Below are 10,120 nucleotides of genomic sequence, written 5' to 3' on the forward strand. Positions count from 1 at the left end.
CATGTATGAGGACTACGGAAAGCCAATGGAAATACCTGTCCTCTAAAGATCTGACTTGCCCAGTTAAATAAAGGTTAAATAAAAAAATATATATAATTTTCATAGACCTATAATTCAGCTAGCGGTCTGATTTCTCATATATTCCAGTAGCGACGGTCTAAAATCATATCATGTTGCATACATTTACAATGAATGATTCGTTAAAAGGCATCAATGACATTTGAAACATTTCCAAATATAACATGTCCAGAAATGGCCTGGTGAGAAAATAAATGACCCATGCAGCGTAATTAAAACAGCGTCAAATAGCCACTGACTGACAGGCCTTACCCCCATAATACACCAAACGATATATGACTGAAATAATGCATCAATAAGTGCACATTAATATTTCAGTAAAGATCATTGAACTTCCCCTAATAAATATTATTTGAAAGTGAGCATCAAACTTCTCACAGGGCCATTGATGTGAAAAATCATTCATTAAAAAGAAACAACCATTAGTATACCATTCTGTCAATATCCCTTACAATATATACTCAGCAAAAAAAGAAATGTCCTCTCACTGTCAACTGCGTTTATTTTCAGAAAACTTAACGTGTATAACTATTTGTATTAACATAAGATTTAACTGAGACATAAACTGAACAAGTTCCACAGACATGTGACTTAACAGAAATGGAATAATGTGTCCCTGAACAAAGGGGGAGGTCAAAATCAAAAGTAACAGTCAGTATCTGGTGTGGCCACCAGCTGCTTTAAGTACTGCAGTGCATCTCCTCCTCATGGACCAGATTTGCCAGTTCTTGCTGTGAGATGTTACCCCACTCTTCCACCAAGGCACCTGCAAGTACCTGGACATTTCTGGGGGGAATGGCCCTAGCCCTCACCCTCCGATCCAACAGGTCCCAGACATGCTCAATGGGATTGAGATACGGGCTCGTCGCTGGCCATGGCAGAACACTGACATTCCTGTCTTGCAGGAAATCCCACACAGAACGAGCAGTATGGCTGGTGGCATTGTCATGCTGGAGGGTCATGTCAGGATGAGCCTGAAGGAAGGGTACCACGAGGGAGGATGTCTTCCCTGTAACGCACAGCGATGAGAATGCCTCATGATGCTGTGACACACCGCTCCAGACCATGAGGGACCCTCCACCTCAATCCCGTTCCAGAGTACAGGCCTCAGTGTAACGCTCATTCCTTAATGCTTAGTCTGTGAGCTGTTAGTGTCTTAACGACCGTTCCACCGAGGTGCCCGCTCATGATGTTTATGGTTCATTGAACAAACATGGAAAAGTGTTTTAAACCCTTTACAATGAAGATCTGTGAAGTTATTTGGATTTTTTTTTTTTACAAATTATCTTTGAAAAGACAGGGTCCTGAAAAAGGGGACATTTCTTTTTTTATTTCTGAGTTTAGTAGGAAATCAAAGTAGGCCACAGTGGACAAGTCCTCTCCATAGGAGTACAGAACATTAAACACAAAAACCCAGAGTTTTTCTTGCTGTTTTTTATTTTATTTAAGTAAAGACAAAATACATCTTCATAAAGGGGGGGAAACAATTTTAAATACAAAACAAAAGAAAAAAATAAAATAAAATCACACTTCACCCCATCCTACTAGAAAAGTTCTCACCGAGACAACTTATAAAATAGTATAATATCCAGGACTCATAACATAATTCAACCCTTCTCCATTCCTATCAAACCCCCCCCCTCTTCCGTCACAGATTGGTTGCGTTCCAGGCAGACTACATTGTAAAAGTCGCACTGCAACAACCAATGTCATTGACTACGCAGTTGTCATCAGATTGCTGTATTGTATGGATGTGGTTAGGTGACATGTTAAACACCAAACCAGATGTGTTGCTATCTGGCATGCGTCTGCAGTGCAGTCAGCCTGGAACTAGAGGCTGTAGGTCTCATTTCCCAGCCTGTTGGGCCTGGCGCCGCAGCAACACGTAAATCTTCTCCTTGATCCAGTCCTTGTTGTACGGCTGGTACGTCTGTGTGTCGGCACGGTACCTAGAGGAGACCGACAGAACGATATATTAAAACATGGGCTGGTACGCCTGTGTGTCCGCACGGTACCTAGTGGAGAAAGAGAGACGGAGTGTCCCCATCAACATTGAGCCTTATGAGGCGATAGAAATCCTCAACCCTAGGATGTTTCTAAGTACACACTTAGGTGACACTTCACTTAATACCTACAGATCTAAAGGTGGTGTTATAGTGAACTATAAGACATTATAGGCATTCATAATACCCTTACAACAACTCTAACGCAAATTAAAACAACCAGGTTATTAATAAATTAATTTTAAAAAATGTATGGCATTTGATATCGTTCAGACAGACTCATTCAGACGAAAGAACAACAACTAGGACTGGGAGACAGGTTGCCTACACAGACAAGTTGCAACACCTCCTGGAACGCCCCCAGACTTACACCAAGCAGCTGAGGTCAGCCAGGTCGTCGATGAAGTCAAACAGTTGACTGATGTCATAGGTGATGGATGGACTGTTTGGGTTCATTCTCTTTAGGTGTTCCTCGTACATCTTACACACACCTGGAAAAGAGATTTATAGATTAGTGATAAGTTTAAACTGGTTGACCATCTAACAGCATTTAAAAAAAAATGTTCCATCACGTTGTTGTTTATTTTGCTCAGCGGGTCAGTACTGTCTCACAGACGATGTGGGTTCTATATCCTCTGTCAGTTGAGTTGGCTGTCAATTTTACCTTCCATGCACTCGTTGACTGATTCATAATCAGCATACGTACGTCCCTCTGGTCTCTTAGTGGGCTGGACCAACAGGATCGTGTGAGACTGCAACAACAACACATGATCTCATGTTATTGGTTAAATGCATCCTAAACAAAACAGTCTACACCTAACAGTGAAATGCGTCCTAAACAAAACAGGTGTAGACTAACAGTGAAATGCGTCCTAAACAAAACAGTCTACACCTAACAGTGAAATGCGTCCTAAACAAACAGGTGTAGACTAACAGTGAAATGCGTCCTAAACAAACAGGTGTAGACTAACAGTGAAATGCGTCCTAAACAAACAGGTGTAGACTAACAGTGAAATGCGTCCTAAACAAACAGGTGTAGACTAACAGTGAAAAGCTGATTTTACGGGCCCTTTCCAACAAGGCAGAGAGAGAAAAAAAAGAAAAAAGAATGAGGAACAAATACAAAGTTAATGATAAGTTGGCTATATACATGGGGTGCCAGTACCGAGTCGGTGGGTAGGAGCGTCATCTTCACATAGAGTTGATCAGGCTGTTGATTGTGGCCTGTGGACTTTTGTCCCACTCCTCTTCAATGGCTGTGAGAAGATGCTGGATAATTGGTGGGAACTGGACCACGCTGTCGTACATGTCGATCCAGAGCATCCCAAACATGCTCAATGGGTGATGTGTCTGGTGAGTATTCAGGCCATGGAAGAACTGGGACATTTTCAGCTTCCAGAAATTGTGTACAGATCCTTGCGCCACGGGGCTGTGCATTATCATGCTGAAACATGAGGTGATGGTGGCAGATTAATGGCACGACAATGGGCCTCAGGATCTCATCATGGTATCTCTGTGCATTCAAATTGCAATTGTGTCTGTGGTCCGTAGCTTAGGCCTGCCCATACGCCACCACCACGGGACACTCTGTTCATAACGTTGACATCAGCAAACCGCTAGCTCCCAACAAAACGCCAGACACGTGGTTTGCGGTAGTAAGGCAGGTTGGACGAATTTGGAGGCGGCTTATGGTAGAGAAAATAACATTTTCTGGTTGTCATTCCTGCAGTGAGCATGCAAATTGCACTCTCCCTCAAAACTTTAGACAGCTGTGGCATTGTGTTGTGACAAAACTGTACATTTTAGAGTGGCCTTTTATTGTCCCCCGCACAAGGTGCATCTGTGTAATGATCATGCTGTTTAATCAGCTTCTTGATATACCACACCTGTCAGGTGGATGGATTATCTTGGCAAAGGAGAAATGCTCACGAACAGGGATGTAAACAAATCTGTGCACAAAATTTGAGAGAAATAAGCTTTTTGTGCAAATAGAACTGGAATCTTTTATTTCAGCTCATGAAACATGGGACCAACACTTCACATGTTGCGTTTTTATTCTGTATATTAGCTTTGGTCGAACAGGATCTTCTCCATGCTACAAACCGTTCTGCAGCCTTGCGAAGGGCATGTGCATCAAGTGTGGAAAATGCAGGCTAGACATCAGGCAAAAACAACATATGGCAAAATGCATGTGCATCTGATGGACATATGGCATAAAAGGCACTGCATGATCAATCTGACGTCTGCATTGGCCATTGAGCATTTACAATCATACGGCCTCTGTAGAAATCAGGCCATTCATACTTCTGGTCCTTCACGGAGCAGCACAGAGCTGTTGTCAAGGAAGTGAGGTTGTGTTTATACAGGACCTCCCGCCAACCGATCATGTCTATCAGGCTGTGCAAAACACATTTAGAAATATACATTATTCAATTATTGCACGCACACTGCTAACGAACACGCCAACGAACATCTGCCTTGCCAAGGGCTAAAATAGTCATTATTTATTTCTTATTTCTGACGCAGATCTCGCTGCAAGTTCTGCCTCTCCCATCTCCTCATTGGTTTATAGAAGCAGGTACCCACGTGTCATCTCCTCATTGGTTATACCCACGTGGGTGACAAAGACGAACAAGGCCAGTATCGGTAATGCACCTAATTTATGAAAGTTGCCAATCGCAATATAAAGTCAAGAGAAGAAAAGGCCTGGAAGGAGGAGCAATGACTAGAAACGATTCGGTTGACCGTTTTACGTGTGGATTAATGGGCGGATTAGAGAACCTTGTGCATTTCAGGTAAAATAACAACTACATGTTTATATCCCAGAACAAATGTGCTAGCAACAGAAAGCTATCTATATAGGACAAATTAGCTAGAAACAGCAAGCTAAATTGCCATAAAATGTTTAATGCTTTTCGACCTGTCCCCAAATGAATATAATTGGTTCAGAGTTTGTTTTGATATTTTAACCTGCGTGTTGTGATCGTGTTTGGTGTGGGGGGATAAAATACATATGTATGATGGCGCACGTGCGCAGCCGGTTTGGTTTCCGTGTTACGCCTCACTCCCACCCCTATCTGAGATATATACTACAGCCCTCATCCTCCACATACAACACCCGTTCTGCCAGTCACATTCTGTTAAAGGTCCCCAAAGCACACACATCCCTGGGTCACTCCTTTTTTCAGTTCGCTGCAGCTAGCGACTGGAACGAGCTGCAACAAACACTCAAACGGGACAGTTTTATCTCCATCTCTTCATTCAAAGACTCAATCATGGACCCTTACTGACAGTTGTGGCTGCTTTGTGTGATGTATTGTCTCTACCTTCCTGTCGCGGTGATCCGTTGGTACGATGATCAGTTGGTACGACGCGGTGATCAGTTGGTACGACGCGGTGATCCGTTGATACGACGCGGTGATCAGTTGGTACGACGCGGTGATCAGTTGGTACGACGCGGTGATCAGTTGGCACGACGCGGTGATCAGTTGGTACGACGCGGTGATCAGTTGGTACGATGCGAGCGCTTATTTCAAAAGGAACCCGCTCCGTAAGCCAGAGATAGACATGCTGCAGTTTTAATATGGTGAAACGCCTCTCATTTTACATCTGGTTATTATCAGTGTTTGAGAAACATTGCATTTAAAATTTGCTCTTTGACTTAATAAGTAAAATATATTTTGGGGTAGGAGTGCCAGACAGTTCTCAATAGAACATACCAGGCGTGCTTCATTTACAACCTAAATGATTGGGAACAGTTATTATCAGTGTTTGGAAAACACAGAGCTCGTTGATAATACAGACCATGGGGGACGCCTCTTCACACACAGTTATTTGGCAAAAGGTCCGCGGTGGGTCTGTGTAGGCTATGCGATTTAATACGGAGACAAGTTTATAGTATATTTAATTACTGTTCAACTCTGGGTGGTTCAAGCCCTGAATTCTGATTGGCTGACAGCTGTGGTATATCAGACGGTACACCACGGGTATAACAAACCATTTTATTTTTACTGCTCTAATTACGTCGGTAACCAGTTTATAATAGCAATAAGGCACCTCGGGGGTTTGTGGTACATGGCCAATATACCACGGCTAATGGGCTGTATCCAGGCACTCCGTAACTAAGAACAGCCCTTAGCCGTGGTATACTGGCCATATACCACACCGCATCGAGACGTATTGCTTAATTATAGTATTTCTAGTAGCAGCCAGAGAAATTAATTGTTCTCACTCCCAGATAGAACATTCAGATTGTTCTGCCTAACTGGCCTCGTTAACTGATTTGTTAGGTTTTCCTTGTGATCAGAACAAAAACAAACTTTTTTTCCTCAACTAGAGATTTAAATAAATGGTGTTTCTTTGAAAGGGATGTTCCTGGCTGACATGAAAAATACATTTAAAGGCGACAGATCTTTTATTTACAGTTCTGGTTGCCATGGTTAACACAAAACGCAGGACGTTGAATGCTACCCGACTCGACTCAGTAAAGTTACATAAGTAGTACTACAGTATCACAGCCAGGTCAAACATGTGTGTGTGTTTGTGAGTCAGATTATCCAGTGTCCACAGCAACACTGTCTTTCTCTGTCTCCCCTTCCAGGGGGGACAGAGGACACCCTGGCCAGGCACCTGGATATTCCTGCCCCCCCTACCTGATACCTGCCTCCATTGGTTCTTTCTCCCCCTCAAGTCACAGAGTTGCCACACACCCAGAAACATGAAGACCATGACGTCTTTATGAAAAGCCATCTGACCAGTCTTTGTACTTTCTATATAGTCATTAATGGATATTGTCTGAGCCTGCTGGCCGTTATTACTGCTTTTGCTCTTTCCTTATTAAATATGGTGAATGAAGGAAGAATATGCTTTCAATTTTAAATTAAAGACATTGTTAGAGAATTTAATGTATGCTTTTACACGGGTCTGTAACTCTGTCATTACAGCAAAGCACATAAAGATGAAGACCATGACGTCTTTATGAAAAGCCATCTGACCAGTCTTTGTACTTTCTATATAGTCATTAATGGATATTGTCTGAGCCTGCTGGCCGTTATTACTGCTTTTGCTCTTTCCTTATTAAAAATGGTGAATGAAGGAAGAATATGCTTTCAATTTTAAATTAAAGACATTGTTAGAGAATTTAATGTATGCTTTTACACGGGTCTGTAACTCTGTCATTACAGCAAACTGGAAGTGTTTCCCTTTCTCCCCAAATGATTTCCCGAGGCCAGAGGTATTTACTCCGTTATTCCATGTCAAAGCTAGATGAGGCTGAATAGCAACAACACAACGCAACTCACTCCTCACATTGGTACAAGAATGTTCCGTCCGTTGAATATTCCATCGATGAAAAGACGGATTCACGGTTTTATTAAACCTACAAAAAAAAAGGAACTTAATCAAATAGTCATTGCCAGTTTATTTTTTTTATTCAAAAAATAAATAATTAACAGTCACAGCCTCTCACCCTTTGTTTGCTTAACTGGGGGGGGATGGGATGGAGAAATGGTTTCCTATAGGCTGGGTGAGGCTCAACAGGCAGAATGGGTTCCAAAGGGCACCCTATTCCCTACAACTGTCCCTGTATAATGTACTACATTTGACCAGAGCCTTTAAGGGCCTTGGTCAGCATTAGTGCACTATGTATAGGGAATAAGGTGCCCTATTGGGACACAGCCCGTCTGTTGACGAAGCACCCTGATATCAATCCCTCTCCTCATGGATATCCAAGCATTGGCTTGAGCTACTTTACACCATTGTTAAATCCCTGAGATGAGAAGAAATGTGGCACAGCGGTCTAAGGCGCTGCATCTCAGTGCTAGAGGCGTCACTAAAGACACAGCCTGGTTCAAATCCAGGCTGTATCACAACCCGGACGTGATTGGGAGTCCCATAGGGGCGACGCACAATTGGCCCAGCGTGTTCTATTCTATTCTCCACCCAAATGTTCTATTCTCCACCCAAATGTTCTATTCTCCACCCAAATGTTCTATTCTCAACCAGACCCATCTTTTCAAAGAATACACCATTTAATTCCATTGACATTTAGAATGTATTCCAGATGAACCAGTTCCCCTTACAAGAAAACGATTCCAGTCAGAGTGCAGTATAACTGCAAATACTGCATCCAAATTAAAACATTTTTTACTGCATTAATTTTGTAGTGTAGCTACAGTTACAATGCAGTATAATTGCAGTTATTCTGTAATTACGGTGTCCAAAATACCAGTCGACTGAAGTTACTGCACTCGTTACTGCACTTTCAAAACTGCTCTCTTGTTTTGTAAGGATCCCAATAATTTATGTAGTAAACACCCCCCCCCTGGTTTATTATATTGTGAACTGTCTGGGACTCTGTTGTTTCCCCTGTTTAAGTCTACTACTCACAGATACTTGACTTAAGTCAAAAACGAAATTAACTGCAATAGACTGGTCTCAAATATATTAGCATAATCTGAATACACAGAACCAAGGCAGACCCATTGTAAAATGATATGTGGCTCACCATATTAAAACGTGTCCCAGGGCAACATGCTTAGCTCTGCCCCCTGGGGCGAGGGGTACGGAGCATTTTTTTGAAGTGAGCGCGGGTATCGTCATATTTCAACCGATCAAGTTGGCTGCATACATCGGTTGCATACATTCCCTTCGGACGGTTAAATGACACGACTCAACATCGCCATCTACCGGCCTTTGAACTAACACGACCTATGAGTAACGAGTACAACTGTATATTCCTCTGAAGAGCATCAATAAAATGCTTTAATTTCAGTAACTTAATATTTCTAGACGACCTCAGTTAAAGTTATGGAGCTGGAGCATCCTGCAACACAGGACCAAAAGCCAGGCATTTGTTTCGCTACCATCCCCCATTGATACAATTATTGTTGTCGCTAACTAAAAACGTTAGTACTGAAACTAGGCGTAACTCGGAATTTAACACAGACATGTCAATGAACACGCAGACTACAACATCTAGTTGAAGATTAATACAACACTATGTAATATGTCAGACTGGTTTATAACCAAGACGTTTAAAAACAACACACTTCGCTCGCTAGCTAGCTAGCGTTAGCATCCGTTGACTGACATGCACGCAACACTTCAAAAGGCTAGCTAGCAATCGAATCTTTTTTTAATTTTTAACTCTGGAAAACCACTTAAACACAAATTTAGATATGCTATTTTAAAACAAACAAAAACTAACCATGTTTTGGATAATTCCTTCACCGAGGTCTTGGCGTAGGTAAGGTATCTTGTTCTACTCGATATCAGCGTCTCGTCACTAGTTACCACACCCACAAAGTCATAAACCCCGCCTATTTCTAAAAATGTATGTTTTTAAAATTGTAATTAACACCTAACCTTAATGACCACACGGCTAACCGTATGTCTAACTCTAGCCTTAAATTAAGACCACAAAGCTAATTATTTTTGTTTTCATACATTTTTAACATAAAGCAAATGTTGACTTTGTGGCTGTGCTATCTAGGAAACGGTATCGGCCAAAAAAGTACTTCCGGGTCACGGAATTTCGGTCATTTCAAAATAAAACTCGCCCACGTAATAGTAAAAAAAAAGGTGTAATTAACCTGTATTTATTCATGATATTCCGTAAAAAAATAATTGTCTAAACATTAACAATAATTCATATTTGTTCATATTAAGTGACATTTGCATTAAATTAAAACTATCTTGCATTTGCATTAAAACTGACTAATCTACCGATCCTCGACTTTGGCGATGTCATCTACAAAATTGCTTCCAATACTCTACTCAGCAAACTGGATGCAGTTTATCACAGTGCCATCCACTTTGTTACTAAAGCACCTTATACCACCCACCACTGCGATCTCAATTCAACGGCTCAGACACAAGAGGTATGTGGCAGGGTCTACAGTCAATCACGGATTACAAAAAGAAAACCAGCCCCGTCACGGACCAGGTTGTCTTGCTCCCAGGCAGACTAAATAACTTTTTTGCCCGCTTTGAGGACAATACAGTGCCACTGACACGGCCTGCAACCAAAACATGCGGCC

The 10,120-nt window shown here is 41.9% G+C and overlaps 1 protein-coding gene across 1 annotated transcript; it reads right to left on the reverse strand.

Moving 5' to 3' along the window:
* Nucleotides 1-1,492: 1,492 nt before the first annotated feature.
* On the reverse strand, nt 1,493-9,427 carry LOC112256969 (enhancer of rudimentary homolog). The gene is made up of 4 exons (XM_024430570.2): nt 9,289-9,427; nt 2,746-2,833; nt 2,452-2,572; nt 1,493-2,027 (listed from the first exon to the last, which is right to left on the reverse strand). Exons 1-4 carry the CDS (start codon nt 9,289-9,291, stop codon nt 1,925-1,927), a joined length of 315 nt encoding a protein of 104 aa, XP_024286338.1. The 5' UTR covers nt 9,292-9,427; the 3' UTR covers nt 1,493-1,924.
* Between the last annotated feature and the right edge of the window lie 693 nt (nt 9,428-10,120).

Source organism: Oncorhynchus tshawytscha, linkage group LG08, assembly GCF_018296145.1.
Source record: "Oncorhynchus tshawytscha isolate Ot180627B linkage group LG08, Otsh_v2.0, whole genome shotgun sequence".
Classification (NCBI taxonomy): domain Eukaryota; kingdom Metazoa; phylum Chordata; class Actinopteri; order Salmoniformes; family Salmonidae; genus Oncorhynchus; species Oncorhynchus tshawytscha.